Raw genomic sequence first — 24,303 nt, forward strand, 5'->3', positions numbered from 1 at the left:
ATAGTTAGCTAACGCTAGCTAATGCTGTTTTGAATGAAAACTATTTTTACCTACACATTGAAGAAGGCTGCAAAGTTGAAACGTCTGTGTACACTATGAAGTAAGCTTTATCTTTTTGAGTGCAGACCCATCACACTTAGCTAACATTATTGGATTCAGCCAGTGTTGTCTATACATTCTCATTCCGTCTGTAATCTCTTGGATCAGAGACGGAGACCGTGTTTGACATCTCTGGCTCTGTGGAGCCTTTGGCAAGCCCCTGGACTGCACAGTGATACAGCTAGATATGATGCAACACTACACATGCATGTAAACTTGAAAGCATGCAGGCACACACGCAAACATACACACAGGAACCCACAGCAAACACACACACACACACACACACACACACACACACACACACACACACACACACACACACACACACACACACACACACACACACACACACACACACACACACAGGAACCCACTGTGTGTGTGGGAACAGCTGGATAAACTCAATTTGATTTAATTTCCTGAATATTCCTGCCAGTGCTGAGTCAGAGGACCTAAAGTCCCCACAAGTAAAACAAGGAAAATTCTCCCTCGTGGGGCATTTCCCATGTCCCCATGAGGACAAAGGCTATTTTAAGCTTAGGGGATAGGGTTAGGGTTACAATTAGGTTTAGGGTTAGGTTAGGGTTAGGGTTTAGGGAAAGTAGGATTCTGCATGTAAATCAATTTTCGGTCTCCACGAGGATAGAAGAACAAAGCGCATGTTTGTGTGTGTACCGATGGGTCATTTCCAGGGTCATTTGTAGCCTTTGATGTGGAGTGGAGAACTTATTTTCTCTGGGGTCATCTGTAAACCACTCTGCTCTGTCAATGGTCTCTCTCCCAGCCACTGACCCCCTGCCGCGTGCTGGCTAACTGCAGCTGTAAGCCGGAGACAGTACACCAGAAGCCTGTTTTATGAGAGGTTTAAACTGCTTGGAGGTGTTCTACTCTGTTTACGAAAGGACTTGGATTGTTTTAAAGCATTTTGGCTAACTGCTAGTGTAAGCCAGGGAGGGAACACCACAATCCTCTTTTTATTAAGGGTTTTTGGAGGGTTTGGGGGCTGTTTTGTCATGCTGGACTGAACTAGATTGAGATTCAGGTTGTTTGTGTTTATGTTTTGCATAAGTACAGTACAGTGCTGGGAGAGGAAGTGTTTATGGGAAAGCTAATGAGTAGTTTGTCCCCATGGGGCATTCTGTTTCTTACACTACACTAGACACAAACAGTCATAAACACTGACTCACTGACTCGTGTAATGTAAATATGAATACCATTATGCAACACATTGTTACAATGCAGATAGTGCTCTTTGCCTTCTCTCTCTTAAGTTGAATTGGTTTATAAAATATTAAAATGTCTATTTTCCTATGTAAACAAAAGCTGCTTAACAAGTCTTCCTCCCATTGGATATATCCATGAATAAGGTCCAACACACATCTCATCTAACACCTTTTATTGAAGTTTCCATCCGAATAGATCGTTGTCAGCTCTAGATGGTAGACAATCTGGACATCCCGTTCATCTCTCTGATCTGCATCTCTCAGTGTCAGTCGTCATGCTGTCCCAGGCTGTGTGTAATAATATATAGCTGTGTGTGTTCACAGTCGGAACCAGCTGTGTGCTCTGCCAGCCTGCCTGTGTGGGTTGCCCCTACGAGTCCTCAATGTCAGCAACAACAAGCTGGTGTGTATACCTGAGGCCATCGGTCAGCTCAGGAGCCTCATGGAGCTGGTAAGACTCTCTCTCTCTCTCTCTCTCTTTCTCTCTAAAAAATGCCAGTGTCAGACTCAGCTCTTAGTTTCCTGTGTGAGTTCCTGGCCAAGCTTAGCCTTACGTAACTGTACTGTTCTTCACTGAGGGGTGAAATGAATGGAACCAGCCCTAATGGAGCTAGCGCTGCCTGTAAACAGGAAACAGGGGAGGAGGGGAGACTTTGTTTGACTCCATGTGAGGAGGCAGGCTAGACCAGTGGAATAGGAAGCAATGTGGCTGTAATAGGGATGTGTCATGAGCCATATAAACCCCTTACCTTAGTTCCTGTACACCAGGGGTGACCAACCATCCTCCTAAAGAGCTACTGGGTTTACAGACCAGACCTTCTCTAACACACCTGATTCTACTAATCTGCTGCTCATCATTACCTTGATTAGTTTAAAGCCGGTGTGTTTGTGTAGGACTAGAACAAAATCCTGCACATGCACCAGAAAGTGATATGTGTTTGAGTTAACGCTGTGCGTTGTGCCCCCTACAGGATGTGAGCTGTAATGAGATCACTGCTCTGCCCCGTCACATCGGCCGACTCAAGGCCCTCCGAGAACTCAACGTCCGCAGGAACCTGCTCTGTGTCCTTCCTGAAGGTGAGTTTAACCTCTGTTCACAAGAGTTTAACCTCTTGTGAACAGGAAAACGTCCACATGTGCATCTAGGAAACATCAATCTACTCCATGCTGTATTGCAAGCCCAGCCAAATAAGAGCCAGACAGAGCTACAATAACTGTATCTGTGTCTAAGATGTCTATGATCCAGTCTCCTGGTATGTCTCATGGCCCAGGGGTATTGAGCAGTACTAGTCTTTGTGAGTTGAGATGTCTAGCAGAGCAGTGTTTCCCAACTCCAGTCCTCAAGTACCTCCAACAGCACACACTTTTGTTGTAGCCCTCAGAAAATGTGTGCTCATTGAGGGCTTGATGATAGGTTGACAAGTTGAATCAGGTGTGCCTGACCGGGGCTACAACAAAAAGGTGTGCTGTTGGGGTACTGGAGGATTGGAGTTGGGAAACACTGCTATAGAATAAAATACGTATATGTGACAGGAGAGCTCTCTAAGTTCCAGAGATGTCGCCCGTCGTCTGTCAGAACCTGGCAACCTCTCATTGTCTGAATGGTGGACGAGTATTATTCTGAACATTCTTCCTACATATTTTCCCCGGTTGCGTCTCTGTAGTAGATTTACAGTCGGTGATTTCTGATCATGCTGCAGATGCTCCATCTATCCTCTCTGGGTTTGATTGATGAGCCTGGATCTGGCCAGGCGGCTCAACTCCCATGGGTGGAGGACAGGAGTGGAGACAGGGGATTGGAGCCCTGGGGAGGATGGGGGATGTTGGGAAATAGAGTTTTAGATTGTTTGTTGAACCTTTGGGGCATCACTCCTTAAATGTATTTTGGAGAGACCCCCTTCCTGGGCCACCAAGGCACAAAATGATTGTAGTTGACCTGCCAAAAAATGTTTCTTTGTTTTTGCTTGTTGTTGTTACCTATACAGTAGGTGATATGGATGCTGAAAATATTGTTGAGATTTCCCCCTTTTTATACTGAATGATGGTTAAAAAAAATCCCTCATAGAAGTTATTCTAAGGGATGACCTTGAGAGACTTTCTAATTTCAGCTAATTAAGAGAAGTAGTGTACTCTGCTGGTTGGTTTTAAAAATAATATTTGGGGCTCTCCTTCATGGCCTCCCAGCTAAGATTATCTCTGTCGTCTCTCAGAGGGATTTTAATTATAAAAGGTTGTCAGAGAGATAAAGTCATAATTGTTTTGCTTGAATTACGACCTCTTGGGGAATGTGTTGCTGGCACAGAATTGCTGAGACTCTCTCGCTCTGTCTTTGTTACTATTTCTCTGTTACTCTTTCTCACTCTCTGTCATTGACCTCTCACTGTCTATTTTCTCTATCTGATTTCAGGAATACTTTATCCCATTTTCCCATAAAATGCATGTGATACGACAAAGCTACACCAGTTACACCCAGCCTAATAGCTGTTATTTATTTTATCAGTATTTTCCTATGTAAGTCTGTGGTTTTCTTCTGTTTCCTAACAATGTCTCTTCTCTCATATTGACTGGGTCATAGTGGTTTGTGCTGAGCTTAGCGCCTAGGATACGTTCCTCCAGTTTATTTTTAACTTTTGGCAAGGTCCACGTTAGCTGAACTTTGGCAGTGAGGGAGTCTTGAAGTATCAGGGCTGCCTCTGCTGGGCTCTGGGTTTCTAGTGGGGAAAAGTTCTGTCTGATGATCCCAGTGCACAAACACACACACATGCACACACACACAACAATTACTCCTCTAACTCAGGGCCTGTGTGTTCGTCCCTCAGACTTGGCGGAGCTTCCCCTGGTGAAATTGGACTTTTCCTGTAACAAGGTGTCTACCATCCCAGTGAGCTACAGGAAGATGGCCCAGCTCCAGAACCTACAGCTGGAGAACAACCCCTTACAGAGCCCCCCTGCACAGGTCGGTCTGGGGCTACGACTGTCTCCACAGCTTGGCATGACATACGGAGCAATGGAATATACACTGCTCAAAAAAATAAAGGGAACACTAAAATAACACATCCTAGATCTGAATGAATGAAATATTCTTATTAAATACTTTTTTCTTTACATAGTTGAATGTGCTGACAACAAAATCACACAGAAATTACCAATGGAAATCAAATTTATCAACCCATGGAGGTCTGGATTTGGAGTCACACTCAAAATTAAAGTGGAAAAGCACACTACTGGCTGATCCAACTTTGATGTAATGTCCTTAAAACAAGTCAAAATGCTCCTGATGAGGTGGCAGATGGTCTCCTGAGGGATCTCCTCCCAGACCTGGACTAAAGCATCCGCCAACTCCTGGACAGTCTGTGGTGCAACGTGGCGTTGGTGGATGGAGCGAGACATGATGTCCCAGATGTGCTCAATTGGATTCAGGTCTGGGGAACGGGCGGGCCAGTCCATAGCATCAATGCCTTCCTCTTGCAGGAACTGCTGACACACTCCAGCCACATGAGGTCTAGCATTGTCTTGCATTAGGAGGAACCCAGGGCCAACCGCACCAGCATATGGTCTCACAAGGGGTCTGATGATCTCATTTCGGTACCTAATGGCAGTCAGGCTACCTCTGCGAGCACATGGAGGGCTGTGCGGCCCCCCAAAGAAATGCCACCCCACACCATGACTGACCCACCGCCAAACCGGTCATGCTGAAGGAGGTTGCAGGCAGCAGAACGTTCTCCACGGCGTCTCCAGACTCTGTCACGTCTGTCACATGTGCTCAGTGTGAACCTGCTTTCATCTGTGAAGAGCACAGGGCGCCAGTGGCGAATTTGCCAATCTTGGTGTTCTCTGGCAAATGCCAAACATCCTGCACGGTGTTGGGCTGTAAGCACAACCCCCACCTGTGGACGTCGGGCCCTCATACCACCCTCATGGAGTCTGTTTCTGACCGTTTGAGCAGACACATGCACATTTGTGGCCTGCTGGAGGTCATTCTGCAGGGCTCTGGCAGTGCTCCTCCTGCTCCTCCTTGCACAAAGGCGGAGGTAGCGGTCCTGCTGCTGGGTTGTTGCCCTCCTACGGCCTCCTCCACGTCTCCTGATGTACTGGCCTGTCTCCTGGTAGCGCCTCCATGCTCTGGACACTACGCTGACAGCACAGCAAACCTTCTTGCCACAGCTCGCATTGATGTGCCATCCTGGATGAGCTGCACTACCTGAGCCACTTGTGTGGGTTGTAGACTCCGTCTCATGCTACCACTAGAGTGAAAGCATCGCCAGCATTTAAAAGTGACCAAAACATCAGCCAGGAAGCATAGGAACTGAGAAGTGGTCGGTGGTCACCACCTGCAGAACCACTCCTTTATTGGGGGTCTTGCTAATTGCCTATAATTTCCACCTGTTGTCTATTCCATTTCCCCAACAGCATGTGAAATTTATTGTCAATCAGTGTTTGCTTCCTAAGTGCACAGTTTGATTTCACAGAAGTGTGATTGACTTGGAGTTACATTGTGTTGTTTAAGTGTTCCCTTTATTTTTTTGAGCAGTGTAGCATTCATCATAGGGCATGTCTCTGTGTGTTCTGTTTTTGCTATTTGTGTACCTTCTACTTTTGTATCTGTCATCTACTTGCTCTAAATTCACCCATTGATGATCTGTTTTCTAGATCTGCATGAAAGGCAAAGTTCACATATTTAAGTACCTGAGCATCGAGGCATGTCGAAGTGACAAGATGCCTGATTCTCTCTACCTGCCTGTCATGGAGCGCCTCAGCCTATCACGACCCGCCACCGGCAGGTGAGTTGCTCTGCCAACCCTAACGGAGGCAACTGTTAGTGCTAGGCTGGTTCAAAAGCCTGCACACACTTTGGCTCTCCAGGACCACTGTTTTACCACTGTGTATTGTGCCAGATTCTTCATCAGACCTGGGTTCAAATACTATTTCAAGCGTCTCAATTACTTTCATATACATTTGAAGTAAGTATTCAGATATATTTTATTTGAAAAGACAGGTAGTTGAACATTTTAATGTATTTGGAAATGCACTTGGAAAGTCTATTGAAATACTCAAATACACTGACGCATATACACTCCCATGCATTTAACCCAGGTGTTTAAAAATAGTATTTGAAATAAGTATTTGAAAATTCTGTCAAATACCATTTGTCAGACTATTTGGTTTTTACAAATAACCATTCAACTAACCATGAACTAATACACCAAATAAAACAGTTTTTCAATTTAAATTATTATACAAAAGTCTTGCAACCAATATAATGTTATATTTATGGGGGATACAACAATCGCAGTTCTGCAGATTTTGCTGAAGAAAGAAACAGAATCATTAGATCATTTGTTTTGGTACTGTCCATATGTAGGTGGTTTTTGGTCGCAGGTTCAGGAATGGCGGAAGAATTGCAACATTTACCCGGAGCTAACTCTGCAAATAGCACTGCTGTGTGATTTTAAAAAGTCATAATCAATCGATTAATAATATAATAATACTCTTAGCAAAAATGTTTATCTTTAATGTACAATATGTATAATCTATGAGATTGGGTTCAGAAAGTTCAGAACTTTTGTGAAACATCACAGCACAGTTGAAAAATATATGGCAAATAGAAATCAAAACTCGATGGTCTTCAGAGATAAATGGGAGGGTTTGAAAAGATAACAATTGTAAACTATACTGTGTCAGTAAAATGTATATAGTATGTATAAGCTGGAAGTAGAAGATTAGATGACAAAGAGTTGTTGTGCATTAGTTTACTCCAATTAGGGGATGGATGGTAGGGTTTGGGGAAAATAATAAAGGAAAATATATATAAAGAATTTACAGCACAAGTCAAAGGTTTGGACACAGCTACTCATTCTAGGGTTTCTCTTTATTTTTTACTATTTTCTACATTGTAGAATAATAGTGAAGACATCAAAACTATGAAATAACACACATGGAATCATGTAGTAACCAAAAAAGTGTTAAACAAATCAAAATATATTGTATATTTGAGATTCTTCATAGTAGCCACCCTTTGCCTTGATGACAGCTTTGCACGCTCTTGGCATTCTCTCAACCAGCTTCACCTGGAACGGTTTTCCAACAGTCTTCAAGGAGTTCCCACATCTGCTGAGCACTTGTTGGCTGCATTTACTTTACTCTGCAGTCCAACTCATCCTAAACTATCTCAATTGGATTGAGTTTGGGTGATTGGGGAGGCCAGGTCATCTGATGCAGCACTCCATCACTCTCCTTCTTGGTAAAAAATAGCCCTTACACAGCCTGGAGGTGTGTTGGGTCATTGTCCTGTTGAAAAACAAATGATAGTCCCACTAAGCGAAAATGAGATGGGATGGCGTATCGCTGCAGAATGCTGTGGTTGCCATGCTGGTTAAGTGTGCCCTGAATTCTAAATAGATTAAGTCCTGATTCACGCAGTTTCCTCTGAACAGCTAATGTTGAGATGTGTCTGTTACTTGAACTCTGTGAAGCATTTATTTGGGCTGCAATCTGAGGTACGGTTAAATCTAATGAACTTATCCTCTGCAGCAGAGGTAACTCTGGGTCTTTCTTTCCTGTGGTGGTCCTCATGAGAGCCAGTTTCATCATAGCGTTTGATGGTTTTTGCGATCTTGTCTCATCTCCCCAACAGGCTCGGGAGGAGAAGGTCGAGTCATGCGTCAATCGAAACATGATCCGCCAAATCGCTCTTCTTAACACCCATCCAATTAACCCGGAAGCCAGCCGCACCAATGTGTCAGAGGAAACACTGTGTTCACCTGACGACCGCAGTCAGCCTGCAGGCGCCCGGCCTATCACAAGGAGTCGCTAGAGCGTGATGAGCCAAGTAAAGCCCCACCCAGCCAAACCCTCCCCTAACCTGGTCGATGCTGGGCCAATTGTGCGCCGCCCTATGGGTCTCCAAATCACGGCCGGTTGTGATACAGCCCGGGATCGAACTCGGTTGTGTAGTGACGTCTCAGACAGCTGCGCTACTCGGGAGGCCCCGAAAGTTTATATATATTTTATAAACTGAAATTTCACATTTACATAAGTATTCAGACCCTTTACTCAGAATTTTGTTGAAGCACCTTTGGCAGCGATTACAGCCTCGAGTCTTCTTGGGTATGACGCTACAAGCTTGGCACACCTGTATTTGGGGAGTTTCTCCCATTCTTCTCTGCAGATCCTCTCAAGCTTTGTCAGGTTGGATGGGGAGCATCGCTGCACAGCTATTTTCAGGTATCTCAAGAGATGTTTGATTGGGTTCAAGTACGGGCTCTGGCTGGGCCACTCAAGGACATTCAGAGACTTGTCCTAAAGCTACTCCTGCATTGTCTTGGCTGTGTGCTTAGGGTCATTGTCCTGTTGGAAGTTGAACCTTCACCCCAGTCTGAGGTCCTGAGCACTCTGGAGCAGGTTTTCATCAAGGATCTCTCTGTACTTTGCTCCGTTAATCTTTCCCTCGATCCTGACTAGTCTCCCAGTCCCTGCCACTGAAAAACATCCCCACAGCATGACGCTGCCACTACCATGCTTCACTGTGGGGATGGTGCCAGGTTTCCTCCAGGCATTCAGGCCAAAGAGTTCTTGGTTTCAATCTTGGTTTCATCAGACCAGAGAATCTTGTTTTTCATGGTCTGAGAGCCATTAGGTGCCCTTTGGCAAACTCCAAGCGGGCTGTCATGCGGAGTGCCTTAGGAGTGCCTTTTTACACACTATCATAAAGGCCTGATTGGTGGAGTGCTACGGAGATGGTTGTCCTTCTGGAAGGTTTTCCCATCTCCACAGAGGAACTCTGGAGCTCATTCAGAGTGACCATCAGGTTCTTGGTCACCTCCCTGACCAAGGCGCTTCTCCCCCGATTGGTCAGTTTGGCCGGGTGGCAAGCTCTTGGAAGAGTCTTGGTGGTTCCAAACGTCTTCTATTTAAGAATTATGGAGGCCACTGTGTTCTTGGGGACCTTAAATGGTGCAGACATTTTTTGGTACCCTTCGCCAGGTCTGTGCCTCAACACAATCCTGTCTCGGAGCACTATGGACAATTCCTTTGACCTCATGGCTTGGTTTTTGCTCTGACATGCACTGTGAACTGTGGGACCTTATATAGACAGGTGTGTGCCTTTCCAAATCATGCCCAATGAGTTGAATTTACCACAGATGGACTCCAATCGATTTGTAGAAACATTTCAAGGATGATCAATGAAAACACGATGCAACTGAGCTCAATTTTGAGTGTCATCGGAAAGGGTCTGAATACTTATGTAAATAAGTTAACATTTTTTATACATTTGCAAACATTTCTAAAAACCTGTTTTTGCTTTGTTATTATGGTATTGTGTGTAGATTGAAGGAAAAGTTATTTAATCAATTTTAGAATAAAGCTGTAATGTAACAAAATGTGGAAAAAGGGAGGTGGTCTGAATACTTTCCGAATGCACTGTATATTTTATATATATATATGGTATATATTTACAAAAAAATATATGGGGGATTGGAAATGATACAGACAATTACATTGATGGAAGCTGATCTGCCCCCTAAAAAAGACCCAATAATTAAAAAAATTAACAAAAAAATAAATAATAATAATTACCATTCAAATACTCAAATAAAGGTACTTGTTTTGGGCTGTGTATTTGAAAATACTCCAATACACAGAAAAAAGTATTTTAAATACCAGATACTCAAATACAAATGTATTTGAACCCAGGTCTGTTTTCCATTTTAGTGCCGTGGCTGAGCCTTCCTCTCTGTGTGTATGAGAGTGTTTTGCAGGGAGGGAGGATCTTATGTTCTGTAATGTGCCTACTGAGGTATACAGAACTGCCTACAAGATGCCTAACCGTTGTTTTCAAGGTAATCTTCTCATGTTCACATACGCTGATTTATGGACGTCTATATCTGAGTTGCATCCGGTTTACACGGACCAACATCACATGCGCACTAGCATTCAGCGTGCACAGGGAGCAGCTTGAGCAGCGATGACGACATCACATCATACAAATGCATGGCAGACATTGGATGAATATAAAATGTTAATATCTTCGGCTGTGAGTGATGGAAATGTTTTTTGCCTCATGACAATTATTTGAATAATTCAATTGATGTTTTGTGTACAAAGGTGATTATTACAAAGGTCTTATTAGGAATTTTCATATCTCACTTCTCTTTGTGGCCATCAATGGAAGTTGTCTTTCTGGGCTGGGCATCAGTTAAATTGCAGTACCGAAGCAAGACTGTAGGAGCAGTCGAAACCGTGCCTCTAGACTGGAAACCTGGGCCCTTGAATGTTCCCTTTTAATGCCTGCCCCCACCCCTATAACCCACCCCACTGCAACGCGTGGGCAGGAAAATGGTTCCTTTTGTCCGGGAGAGCTTAGAGACTCACATTCACATCCCTCTCACATACACACACTCATGGCAATAGAGGAAAAGAGCAGTGGAACTATTTATAATACAGCCATAGAGAGACCCACAGTACAGGAACCCAACAGACTTGTCCAGTGTTCCAGTAGAACTACATTCACATGGACTCTCTTATGACTGGTTTATTGAATGATGATAATGATTGAGAAGGTGTGAGGCCAGAATGGGATAGATATGAATGAAGATAAGGACAGATATGCCATATGCTTCACAGTGATCAGTGAACATGCTCCCTAGGGATGCAAATGTAGGTGGCCTAGAAACAACGAGACGTGTGGGAGTGGGTATGGGTGTGTGTGTGTGTGTGTGTGTGTGTGTGTGTGTGTGTGTGTGTGTGTGTGTGTGTGTGTGTGTGTGTGTGTGTGTGTGTGTGCGTGCATCTGTGTGTGTGTGTGTGTGTGTGTGCGTGCATCTGTGTGTGTGTGTGTGTGTGCATTTGTGTGTGTGAGAAGTGTATCTCAGACCACATCACCGTTCATTTGTCTGGAGACTCCATTAGTAGATCACTTCCCTTGAAGGTAGCTTCCGTGTGTGTGTGTGAGAGAGAGTTTATGAGAGCATCTGAGTGTGTGTGAGAGAGAGCGAGAGAAAAAGAGAGAGTGAAAGTCCTGCTGTGTCTGTGTGATCGGAGCGATTAGACGCTGCTATCTGTCATTTTCTCCTCTTTCCTCTCTCCTCCGCGTGCCTTTTTACCTCCTAACCCTGCCCGTCCCATAATCCTTCTCTCTCACCCCTCACCCCTCTCTTCTCAGCACGGAGGACATTGACCAGAATAAGAAACAGGACACTGACTCAGGAGTTGGCAGCGATAACGGGGACAAGAGACTGTCTGCCACCGAGGTAGGATGAAGGGGGTGTTTGTGTGTGTGTGTTCACTTGCATGCATATACTGTATGTGTGTAACATATGCATTGTGTATTCTACAGTATGCATTCTCAAACAAAAAACTATTGTTTTTTGTTTTGTTTTGCGTCATAAGTTGAATGTTTAGAAATGGACATTAATGTAAAGTTATACAAGAAAGAACATCAGCCTGGTGATGTTGAATAGTCACCAGATCTTCAAAGCCGTTCTGGACTCAGTTGAGCACACAGCCACAGCCGGATATCTTTCTATCATTTGTTCGTTTTTTTTAAATTCTTTTTTTATATACGCATGTTCACCATGACATCACTGTGTTTTGTGGTGATCAAAGTAATGAATAAGATGGATATTGTCAGGTATGACACGACAGTTCTCTAGAACGATGCATTTGGGGTGTGTTGTTGAAGAGAACGCAATTATGAGTGTCTGTTCAGCAGTATGTTGCACTTTGATGTCTGAAATCTTTTTTTGTAGCTGAAACATTTGTCTTATTCTGAATGAAATACGTACGGTTGCATTGTAGCAGTTGTAGAGATGCTTTGATTTGGTTTCTGGAACAGAAATGTTTGCTAGTGTTTCTGGTAACTGAGCTGTGTGGATGTTTCAGCCTTCAGATGAGGACAGCTTGAGTCTCAATGTCCCCATGTCCCACATCACAGAGGAGGAGGGGCTAAGCAAAGACGACTCCAGCGAACACATCAGCACTCTAACAGGTACCCCCCAACCCACGAACACACACTTTTTTGACACCACACTCCACAAAGCCAGTCCTGCAAGCTCTAGCTTTATCTTATCTTGATTATTGTCCAGTCACATGGTCAAGTGCTGCAAAGAAAGAGCTAGTTAAGCTGCAGCTGGTCCAGAACAGAGCAGCATGTCTTGCTGTTCATTGTAATCAGAGGGCTAATATTAACACTATGCAGCCAGTCTCTCTTGGCTGAGAGTTGAGGAAAGACTTGACTGCGTCACTTCTTGTTTTTTTAAGAAACATTAATGTGTTGGAAATTCCAAATTGTTTGCATAGTCAACTTACACAAAGTACTGACACACACTTACCCCACCAGACATGCCACCAGGGGTCCAGAACAAATTCATGAAAATGTACAGTAATATACAGAGCCATGAGTGCATGGAATTCCCTTCCATCTTCCATCTTATAAATCACAAGTGAACAGCAAACCTGGTTTCAAAAAACAAATAAAGCAACACCTCACAGCACAAAGCCTCTCCCACGTGACCTACTTGTTATATGTACTGACATGTATTTGTAACTGATAGATGTGCGCAAAATGAAAGTAACCAAATAACCACTGAATGATTCCTAGTCCAACATATGACTAGACACACAGGGTGGATATCTCAACCCCAGCTTGTCAATTAGTAACCGTCCAGCCCTGATAACAGCCCCTCCTGACTGGGAGAAGGGGCCAGCTAGCAGGGCTACCTGTGTGTGAGGCACAATTTCTGTCTCTCCGGATGCCAGACATCGTCAGGTTGGGATAACACAGTAACACAGCCCAGACAGATTCTGTAGAGAGGCCTCTGGTTTATGTCCCTATCTGCCACCAGAGGAAACAGAGGATAGAAACATGGTCACTGTTGCGCTAAAGAGAGGAAGTGGGATAAAAGAGATGTTTCCGGATCCTTCATGGTGTCTCTCTATGTGGCTCAGTGGGTCGTTTTTCCTTATTGTTGTTTTTGAGAGGGATGGGGGGAGCTCTGGGGGAGTGTTGACTCTGGCTAAACTCTGAGGAGTGTGTGTGGTGGGGACAGGGAATAAAGATATACACCAGTAAGGCTATGTCAGCACACCCAGGGAGTAGTCTGGGGTGGGTCACTGATAGGCTGGCGGGCCTCAGACTGGGTATGGCGTTGAAAGTGAAGGTGGAGTATGTCGTAAGAATATCACAATGTGTGTGTTAAACGGTAGGCTAAATCAGACTGACTTAGATAAGAGGAGTTGGGGTTCGTCACCTTTTAGTCCCTAAATCCTCTAATGGATTGAAAGACAAGGGCCTGATACAAAAAGGTTGGATTCATCCATACTGTAAAATAAAGTAGTGGACAGCAGAATACAGCTACCTCTATCCAGAGCTGTCAGAGTATCTGGGCTGTTATATTAGCAGAGCTCGGATGGATTCTCTATAGACCTTCACTCCCGGACCAGAAGACTGGTTATTAATAGACCACCTCGAACTCTCTCAATCATGTCAGAGAGTGGCAGGCAGAGAGTGAGAGGCGAGGTGGCAGAGAGTGAGAGGCAAGGTGGCAGAGAGTGAGAGGCAGAGAGTGAGAGGCAGAGAGTGGCAGGCAGAGAGTGAGTGGCAGAGAGGCAGCAGAAAATATAGGGAGATTGTGCAGATTCTCTCTGTAGGTTTCTAGACCATGTGTTAAATCCTACAGCAGAACTCTGATAAACCCAAATTATAAAAAAGACAACAAAAAATGATATACAGTACCAGTCAAAAGTTTGGGCACACCTCCTCATTCCAGGGTTTTTCTTTATTTGTACAATTTTCCACATTGTAGAATAATAGTGAAGACATCAAAACTATGAAATAACAATCATATGGAATCATGTAGTAACCAAACAAGTGTTAAACTGTTCCTAGGCCATCATTGTAAATAATAATTTGTTCTTAACTGACTTTCCCGGTTAAATAAATAAAATAAACAAAAAGTTGTTAAAAGTTAATTTGTGGAATTTCTTTCCTTCTTGATGCTTTTGAGCCAATCAGTTGTGTTGTGACAAGATAGGGGTGGTATACAGAAGGTAGCCCTATTTGTTTAATACCAAATCCATATTATGGAAATAACAGCTCAAATAAAGAACCTTGGGGGTTTTGTGGTATACGTCAGCACAATAACTGTTTGGCTGAAGCTTCATGAAATGGGTTTCCGTGGTCGAGCAGTCGCACACAATCCTAAGGTAGATCACCATGTGGAATGCCAAGCGTCGGCTGGATGGTGTAAAGCTCACCGCCATTGGACTCTGTAGCAGTGGAAATGCATTCTCTGGAGTGATGAATCGTACTTCACCATCTGGCAGTCCGACGGACGAATCTGGATTTGGCGGAAAACGCTACCTGCCCGAATGCATAGTGCCAAAAGTGAAGTTTGGTGGAGGAGGAATAATGGTCTGGGGCAGTTTTTCATGGTTCGGGCTAGGCCCCTTAGTTCCAGTGAAGGGATATCTCTAGGGATATCTATATCAATGACATTCTAGACGATTCTGTGCTTCTAACTTTGTGGCAACAGTTTGGGGAAGGCCCTTTCCGTTTCAGCATGACAATGTCCCCGTGGGATGAATTGGAATGCCAACTGTGAGCCAGGCCTAATTGCCCAACATCAGGGCCCGACCTCACTAATGCTCTTGTGGCTGAATGGAAGCAAGTCCCCGCAGCAATGTTCCAACATCTAGTGGAAAGTCTTCCCAGAAGAGTGGAGGCTGTTATAGCAGCAATAAGAGGACCAACTCCATATTAATGACCATGATTTTGAAATTAGATGTTCGACGAGCAGGTGTCCACATACTTTTGGGAATGTAGTGTACCATGGCTACGGGCTGTTCTTATGCAAATCAAATCAAATCAAATGTTATTTGTCACATACACATGGTTAGCAGATGTTAATGTGAGTGTAGCGAAATGCTTGTGCTTCTAGTTCCGACAATGCAGTAATAACGAACAAGTAATCTAACTAACAATTCCCCCCAAAAAACGACTGTCTTATACACAGTGTAAGGGGATAAAGAATATGTACATAAGGATATATGAATGAGTGATGGTACAGAGCAGCATAGGCAAGATACAGTAGATGATATCGAGTACAGTATAACATATGAGATGAGTATGTAAACAAAGTGGCATAGTTAAAGTGGCTAGTGATACATGTATTACATAAGGATGCAGTCGATGATATAGAGTACAGTATATACGTATGCATATGAGATGAATAATGTAGGGTAAGTAACATTATATAAGGTAGCATTGTTTAAAGTGGCTAGTGATATATTTACATCATTTCCCATCAATTCCCATTATTAAAGTGGCTGGAGTTGAGTCAGTGTCATTGACAGTGTGTTGGCGGCAGCCACTCAATGTTAGTGGTGGCTGTTTAACAGTCTGATGGCCTTGAGATAGAAGCTGTTTTTCAGTCTCTCGGTCCCAGCTTTGATGCACCTGTACTGACCTCGCCTTCTGGATGACAGCGGGGTGAACAGGCAGTGGCTCGGGTGGTTGATGTCCTTGATGATCTTTATGGCCTTCCTGTAGCATCGGGTGGTGTAGGTGTGGCGCAACATGGAGTAGCCGTGCACCACAAACCCCCAAGGTGCTTTATTTCTATTATAAACTGGTTAGCAGCGTAATTAGAGCAGTAAAAAAAAACTGATTTTTTTTTTGTCATACCCAATGGTATTTCCTCGGATTTCAGCCAATCAGAATTCAGGTCTCGAACCACCCAGTTTATAATTTTATATAGAGCACAGAGGTTGTAATGTTGTTCTAACCAAATCCCACAAACAAGCGATCAAACACAATATTGGAATTGGTCATCGTATATATGCTACTGTGTCTCCATACAGTAAATGCCTTTGAAATGTGACATTCTCTGACCTGACCTCTAACTTCTGACCTTAATGTCTGCCCCCCTGTAGCGGACCCCCACGGGGACGGGGTGCAACTGATAGAGGAAAGCCCAACAGAAGCCCTGAAAGACCTGAAGGAACAGTTAGGCTACAGAGACTCCTCTTCTGCTCTCAGCAACCGCTTCCGCAGCTACATCAAGGCAAGGGCCTCTCTCTCTCTGTCTTAAGCGAGCAACGTGCTGAATTCACCCATTTGGACATTTAGGGTTAACTATGCCTTTAATAACTGATCTTTCTGAGCTGAATCCATTATGAGCTGCACTCTTAGAAAAAAGGGTTCCAAAATGGTTATTTGGCTGTCCTCATAGGATGGTTTGGGGTAGAACTCTATTTGGTTCCATGTGGAACCCTCTGTGGTAAGGGTTCAAGATGGAATGCAAAAGAGTTCTACCTGGAACCAAAAATGGTTCTTCAAATGTTCTCCTATGGGGACATCCGAAGAAACCTTTTAGGTTCTAGATAGCTACACTCTTGGGAAAAAAAGGTGCTGTCTCGGCTGACTCTGGAGCTGTTACTAAGGGAATAATGCACCCTGTTATACATTACAGTATAACGTCCATTAAGGCTGTCTGTATTGGGAAAGATTCATAGGGAAATGGCTGTGCTGTAAATAATGAAAGAGTTTGTGTTTTTAACAAAAGGAAAAGGGAAATTCCATGCCAGAGTAGCCCAGGATAACCCATTCTCCCTCTTTTATTCTCTGCCTGTCTATCAATTCAATTTAATTCAAAGGGCTTTATTGGTATGGGAAACATATGTTTACATTTGCCAAATCAAGTGAAATAGATAATAAACAAAAGTTAAATAAAGCATCAGAAATTAACAGTAAACATTACACTCCCAAAAGTTCCAAAGGAATAGAGACATTTCAAATGTCATATTATGGCTATATACAGTGTTGTACTGATGTGTAGATAGTTAAAGTACAAAATGGAAAATAATAAACATAAATATGGGTTGTATTTACAATGGTTTTCTTCACTGGTTTCCCTTTTCTTGTGGCAACAGGTCACAAATATTGCTGCTGTGATGGCACACTGGTATTTCACCTAATATGGGAGTTTATCAAAATTGGATTTGTTCTCAAATTCTTTGTAATCTGAGGGAAATATGTTTCTTTATGGTCAAACATTTGGCAGGAGGTTAAGGAAGTGCAGCTCAGTTTCTACCTCAATTTGTGGGCAGTGTGCACATAGCCTGTCTTTTCTTGAGAACCAGGTCTGCCTATGGCGGCCTCTCTCAATGGCAAGACTAATTTCACTGTCTGTACATAGTCAAAGCATTCCTTAGTTTTAAGTCAGTCCCAGTGGTCAGGTATTCTGCCACTGTGTACTCTCTGTTTAGGGCCAAATAGCATTCAAGTTTGCTCTGTTTTTAGGGTGAATTCTTTCCAATGTGTCAAGTAATTATCTTTTTGTTTTCTCATGATTTGGTTGGGTTTAATTGTGTTGCTGTCCTGGGGCTCTGTGGAGTCTGTTTGTGTTTGTGAACAGAGCCCCAGGACCAGCTTGCTTAGGGGACTCTTCTCCTGCAGGTGATGGCTCTGCTATGGAAGGGTTTATAGTTAACGGGTATTCTGCTCTACATTATTTGGTGTTTTATTTAGAGGGTTTTTCGTTACAGAATTCTGCATTCACAGTCTGTTTGGTATTTGTCCCATTTTGTGAATTTTTGGTTGGTGAGCAGACCCCAGACCTCACAACCATAAAGGGCAATGGGTTCTATAACTGATTACAGTATTTTTAGCCAGATCCTAATTGGGATGTAAAAATGTATGTTCCTTTTAATGGCGTAGAAGGCCCTTCTTGCCTTGTCTCAGATCGGTCACAGCTTTATGGAAGTTACCTGTGGTGCTGATGTTTAGGCCTATCCCAATCTATCTCTCCTTGTCTCTCTTTCTCTCTCCCCCTGTCCCTCCCCTGCTGCCCCATGTGTGTGTGACAGTGAAAGGCAGAGGGTGGTATAATATCCAACCCCATGTGGAGTGTGTCAGCAGATCTTTAAGGGAGGAAGGGAAGGAGGCACACTGGCCTGCTTATACACTCTCACTCACTAGGAAACATTTAAGTGAACCGCAGCCAATCGCAGGCTTGTTCTCTGGATCATGTGACTTGACTGCAGCTGGTGCTGATGGCGTATGTGTAACTCGGTGTGTATGTGTGTGTTCCTGCTCGTGCAGGGACGGACGCCAGACTACGACGAGCCCCTCAGGATAGAGGAAGACACACACTGGGCCTCTGAACAGACGTGAGTATCCCTCCATCCATCCGCCTTTCATCTGTCTTTTTCTCCTCCCTCCCTCTGTCCACTGTAGTGGGTGTGTCTCTGTGTGTCTCTTTCTGTCCCCTCTATCAGTCTCTATCGCTCTCTGTGCTATAAGATGTTTTTCCTCTTTATACTGTATGCTTCTATGGGCAGTACTCTTTGCCCATCTGTATTAAAGTTGATTGATGTACACTGTCAGCTCTTTACTGTTGGCTAGTTTTGAAACGTCTTTGGTGACTTTTGAGAAGCTGTGCTCCTCCTAAGTTGTTTTTGGCTCTTCTATACTGTGGTTGTTGTTTTCTTAGGTGAAAGATAGAGACCCACACACTGTCGAACAGGAGAATGTGGCCCAAAAAGAGGCTTGGATTGAGAAATATGCTCTTTATTTAAACAAACTGTCACCATACTATTTTCTTGCCACAGCAAAGCTATGTGTGTTCTGCTACATATCACACCACGTGTATTGTTTGTGCCTTTATCTATACCAGGGCAACATTAGGTTAGCATTTCAATTGTTTTAATGCATGATGTATTCAAAAGCATTTTTTATTGATGAAACACAGTTCTGAATTGTAAACAAGATGACTCACTTCCTGTTTCCTTTCCCGTAGGTCAAAGGTCACAGAAGGAACGCACATTGCCATGATCAACCAGCTGAAGGAGGCTGTAGAGCTACTACAAGACCCTAACAGGTGGGCTCTGTTACGATTCTGTTATAATGCTGGTTATAGCTGGTTATAATACTATTACACCTTTCTCACTTTTACTATCATGCTGGCATATCATGCTGGCCTTATTGAATAATCATTGTTATCAGCATGTTCAGGATAATTTTCAAGGTGAAATTGGTCATTGCCATGAGCATCTTAAGGATTGTTATCGTCATAAGCAGATCTCTATGTGAAGGAACATTGGAAAGTTGCATTGTAAACTTTGGAGTACTGTTGTCCCTAATGAGTCAGAGGTTACATTTCTGACCTAAACAAGTAAATCCCCAAACCCAACAGATGGCTGATTGTCATATTATGCAGAGAGAGGCAGTCAAAATCTCCCACACAGCCCAACACTAACTCTGCAGAATATATTATCCACCATGCATCCTCTAACCATATTTCAGGTCAATGTTGTGAGGAATTGTGGGTGAAATGTCCCACTTGGCCATATCAGAATGTTGTCACTGTAGCTACCACGATGTCTTTGTGTATTTTTGTTGTTGTTGAGTCAGAGCCCACTCATTGTCACACACACTGTACCACATGATGCTCCCTCCTGCTCTGCAACATGTATATGGTAGCAATAATAAGGCATTTGGCTGTCTTACATGGTTCTGTGAAAATATAGTTCAGTACAGGGACTGGAATGACTCCAGGGCTGGCTCACTGGAGGTAAAAGACACTCGTTGGGCATTGAGCTGTGAGGATCTGTGTAGTTGTCTGACCTCCCTACTCTCTGTCTGGCTCTTTCTTTCTCACTCTTTCTCTCTCTGCTCTCAGAGTGAGTATGGAAACAGAGGACCTATCTGGAGTTCAGCTTTACCCTGTTGAGATGGTCATGGTGGAAGACTCTCTCAAGTAAGACTGTGTGTCTGTGTGTCTGTGTATGCGCGCATTGCGTGCACACATGCGTTATTTCTTACTCTCTCTCTCTGTCCCTCTCTCTCTCACTACAGTGGCCAAGACAGTGACGGCAGTGAAGAACAAACCACACCCAAGGTGAGTCTCGCATATTTAGTTTTACTGCATAATGTACACACCTTCAATGCATTTGGAAAATATTCAGACACCTTGACTTTTTCCACATTTTGTTATGTTACAGCCTTATTCTGAAATGGATTAAATTGTTTTTTCCCCCTCATCAATCTACAAACAATACCCCATAATGACATCACAATACCCCATAATGACAAAACAAAAACAAGTTTTTAGAAATGTCAGCAAATGTAGTAAAAATAAATAACATAAATATCACATTTACATAGGTATTCCAACCTTTTACTCTGTACATCGTTTAAGCACCTTTGGCAGCGATTACAATCTTGAGTCTTCTTGGGTATGACGTAACAAGCTTGGCACACCTGTATTTGGGGAGTTTCTCCCATTGCTCTCTGCAGGTCCTGTCAAGGTCTGTCAGGTTGGATGGGGAGCGTTGCTGCACAGCTATTTTCAGGTCTCTCCAGAGATGTTAGATTGGGTTCATGTCCGGGCTCTGGCTGGGCCACTCAAGCCACTCCTACGTTGTCTTGGCTGTGTGCTTTGGGTCGTTGTCCTGTTGAAAGGTGAACCTTTGGCCCAGTCGGAGGTCCTGAGCAGGTTTTCATCAAGGATCTCTCTGTACTTTGCTCTGTTCATCTTTCTCTCAATCCTGACTAGTCTCACAGTCCCTTCCGCTGAAAAACATCCCCACAGCATGATGCTGCCACCACCATGCTTCACCGTAGGGATGGTGCCAGGTTTCCTCCAGAAGTGGCACTTGGACAAAGAGTTCAATCTTGGTTTCATCAGACCAGAGAATTTTGCCTCTCATGGTCTGAGAGTCCTTTTACTGAGGAGTGGCTTCCGTCTGGCCACACTACCATGAAGGCCAGATTGGTGGAGTGCTGCAGAGATGGTTGTCCTTCTGGAAGGTTCTCCCATCTCCACAGAGGAACTCTGGAGCTCTGTCAGAGAGACCATCGGGTCTCCCTGACCAAGGCCCTTCTCCCCCGATTGCACAGTTTGGCCCGGTGGCCAGCTCTAGGAAGAGTCTTGGTGGTTCCAAACTTCTTCCATTTAAGAATGATGGAGGCCCCTGGGTTTTTGGTGCAGACATTTTTTGGTACCCTTCCCCAGATCTGTGCCTCGACACAATCCTGTCTCGGAGCTTTACGGACAATTCCTTCGACCTCATGGCTTGGTTTTTGCTCTGACATGCACTGTCAACTGTGGGACCTTTGATATAGAAAGGTGTGTGCCTTTCCAAATCAAGTCCATTTACCACAGGTGGACTCTAATAAAGTTGTAGAAAAATCTCAAGGATGATCAATGGAAACAGATGCACCTGAGCTCAATTTGGAGTCTCATAGCAAAGGGTCTGAATACTTATGTAAATAAGGTATTTCTGTTTATTTTATTTTATTTGCAATAATTTATTCTGTATTCGCGTCGTCATTATGGGGTATTGTGTGTAGCTTGATGAGGATTCTTAAAAAAAAAAAAAAAAAGACCTATACTGCATGACCTCTGACTATGACCATTGTGTGAGTATGTGCCCCATCTGGGTGTGTCTGACGGTGTCAAACTAAAATATATCAGCATCTGTGTTACAGACTAAGACCCCTCTCCTGAGTTGGTGTGTGTTTAGTCTCCCTCCCTGAGCAAGCAGCAATGCACGTCCTATTCCTGTCTGCTGTAATATAGCTCTGCTGCTCGTTGGTAATTGGATATTGTTAAGATGACTTGTTTGTAGTATAACTTATTTGAGTTGTGGTGAATGTTGTTTTGGAGCTGTATTAGAGTGTAAGTTTGTCTCCTTTGTAGAGTATAATTCTTTCTGGAAGTAAAGATTGAATTGGTGTGGTAAATGTACAAATAAGTTCCACTGGTTGGTATGTTCTATCTAGTGGGACACTCCCGATGGAGGCTTTGAGTTCCAGAAGAAACGAGAGTTGATTCTAGAGAGGGCCAGGCTGGAGGCCCAGCTTGCATACCAACAATATGAGACACATATGTCCAACCAGGTAACCCTAGTAACAAGCAATGGATGGCCACGCACCCTCAGGCTTACCAGCCAATCCCTTCCTCTGACTCCCCTCATCTAGTGTTGGTGTGTTTGTGTTTGTGTGTGGTCACTAATGCCCTTGACCACTGGTCCCAAGTCAGTTTTTGTGTGAAGTGTTACAGTTCCAAAGAGGGCTACAGTAGGGGTAAGCTCATCCTAGATATGTGGTTAAGTGCATTAGAGGTTGAATCCTAACTCAAGATCTGTGCGTAATTGAGTTTCTGCAAAAATATGCCATTGACTTCAATGCAAGAGTGCATGAACGTTTACTTGCATCAAGTTAGGATTCAGCACTATGTGACCAGTAGGTGTGCTGGTGTGACCTCTATCCTGCTACCTAGCTAGCCAACCCATTACCTTTTAGACTTGTGTGTCGGTCTGCTGTTTTGCATATCTGTAACTTTGATTGTACCTTTGTTTACGCTTATAGAGGTACAATAGATGAAGGGAATTATTTGAAGCAGGTGCTTGTATGTGTTGTGTTGATGTTTTTGTTGTGTGTGTGTGAGATTTTGTTTTGTGATGTGTGTAGCATGTTTCTATAGTTTGCAGTATGTGAAGTTGACCAATAGTTTACAAACAAACACCCCGACCCAGTTTGGGTCAATACCATGGAATCTGTTGCACAGATACAGTCTCCGGCTAATGTTTGGTCCTGAGCTTCAGAGCAAGACAGGGATTGGCTCACACTTTATAGGCCTAACCAAATGCTTTTGAACTTTAAAAGTTGGTTTAATTTCTTTAAAAAGCTCTAGCCGGAGGGTTGAAAACCCTATAGTGGAAACACCAGGACCAAGGAAGAAGGAACAACAGCATAGCACATAACAAGGAGAAGACATTAGCTGTGTTTCAATACTCATACTAACCATACTATTTGTGACGTAAATTGAGTATGTAGTTTGTTTATTGGACATATTATGGATATAGTTAGTATGCCAAAAGTTCCCAAAATATGACTTGTACAAGCAGTGGACACTATTTCTGTGCTTTTAGAGCCCATAATGCAATTATTCCGAAAATGGGCGTGGTTTCACAACTTTTCAGATTTGAAGAAAATGGCGGAAAATATGCAGCCGAAGTCTAACGAGAGCTGATACAAATTCATTGCTTTAGCTAATAATGGCAAATGTTAAGAAAATGTTGAGCAATGTAATAAAGTAATGACTTTTCAAATAAGTTACTTTACATGTTATTTTGGATGACAATTTGTTACCTACTCTAGCCTTACGAACCACATAGCATATCATTACAGCAGTTGCTTGTATGTACCAGTATGTTAGCTAGCTACCTAACGTTAGTTGGCTACTAATACATCAAACTTGCCAGTATATGGACTATATGCTATCTAACTTACTGCCCAACGTTTATTGACTTGATTATTCATGTAATTCTTAGCTTTGCTAAGTTGTTGTGCGTTCTCAATGGATATTGTTAATGAAGTCGTAAGATGTCTAGCTAGTAATTTGTAATGCTAACAAGCTAGCAAGAAGTTGCATAGCAACAGCATCAACTTCCGGTAGACAGGCAAAGCACTAGTACGCTCAACTGAAAGGATACCGTTCGTTTACAGTATGCTAAAATTAACTTATTGTATATGCCCATTAAGTTTGTAGTATACAGTATGTTAGGGCTGCAGGTAGCCTAGTAGTTAGAGCGTTGGTCTAGTAACTGAAAGGTTGCAAGATCGAATCCCCGAGCTGACAAGGTAAAAATCTGTCGTTCTGCCCCTGAACAAAGCAGTTAACCCACTGTTCCTAGGCCGTCATTGAAAATAAAAATGCGTTCTTAACTGACTTGCCTAGTTAAATAAAGGTCAAATAAATAATAATAATATGTTAGTATGGGTATTTGAACACAGCTATTGTCTGGCAATTCCTTCAAAATCTTCAACAATGCTCTAGCGTTGTCACACACACACACAGAGACAAGGCCCACTATTGGGGACAGGGCAACACATCCAACACTGACCACTTGAAGAGAGCACTGTTACCACATAGCAACACCATATCCAATACCAGCTACATGGCCATAGAAA

The 24,303-nt window shown here is 43.3% G+C and overlaps 1 protein-coding gene across 7 annotated transcripts in view; it reads left to right on the forward strand.

Annotated features, from left to right (window-relative positions):
- Positions 1-24,303, forward strand: part of LOC109870973 (leucine-rich repeat and calponin homology domain-containing protein 1) — a 96,271-nt gene that overhangs the window by 49,516 nt on the left and 22,452 nt on the right. For 4 of the 7 annotated variants that reach the window (XM_020461700.2, XM_031805600.1, XM_031805596.1 and 1 more), the window contains exons 3-14: positions 1,650-1,776; positions 2,297-2,402; positions 4,145-4,281; positions 5,976-6,106; positions 11,488-11,575; positions 12,207-12,312; positions 16,257-16,387; positions 18,427-18,494; positions 19,124-19,204; positions 20,006-20,083; positions 20,182-20,224; positions 22,111-22,227. In XM_020461700.2, coding sequence (XP_020317289.1) covers positions 1,650-1,776; positions 2,297-2,402; positions 4,145-4,281; positions 5,976-6,106; positions 11,488-11,575; positions 12,207-12,312; positions 16,257-16,387; positions 18,427-18,494; positions 19,124-19,204; positions 20,006-20,083; positions 20,182-20,224; positions 22,111-22,227 — 1,213 coding nt within the window. The remainder of the gene's footprint in view (positions 1-1,649; positions 1,777-2,296; positions 2,403-4,144; positions 4,282-5,975; positions 6,107-11,487; positions 11,576-12,206; positions 12,313-16,256; positions 16,388-18,426; positions 18,495-19,123; positions 19,205-20,005; positions 20,084-20,181; positions 20,225-22,110; positions 22,228-24,303) is intronic. The other 3 variants (XM_031805601.1, XM_031805597.1, XM_031805599.1) reach the window with 1 other exon arrangement.

This window comes from Oncorhynchus kisutch, linkage group LG26, assembly GCF_002021735.2.
Source record: "Oncorhynchus kisutch isolate 150728-3 linkage group LG26, Okis_V2, whole genome shotgun sequence".
NCBI lineage: Eukaryota > Metazoa > Chordata > Actinopteri > Salmoniformes > Salmonidae > Oncorhynchus > Oncorhynchus kisutch.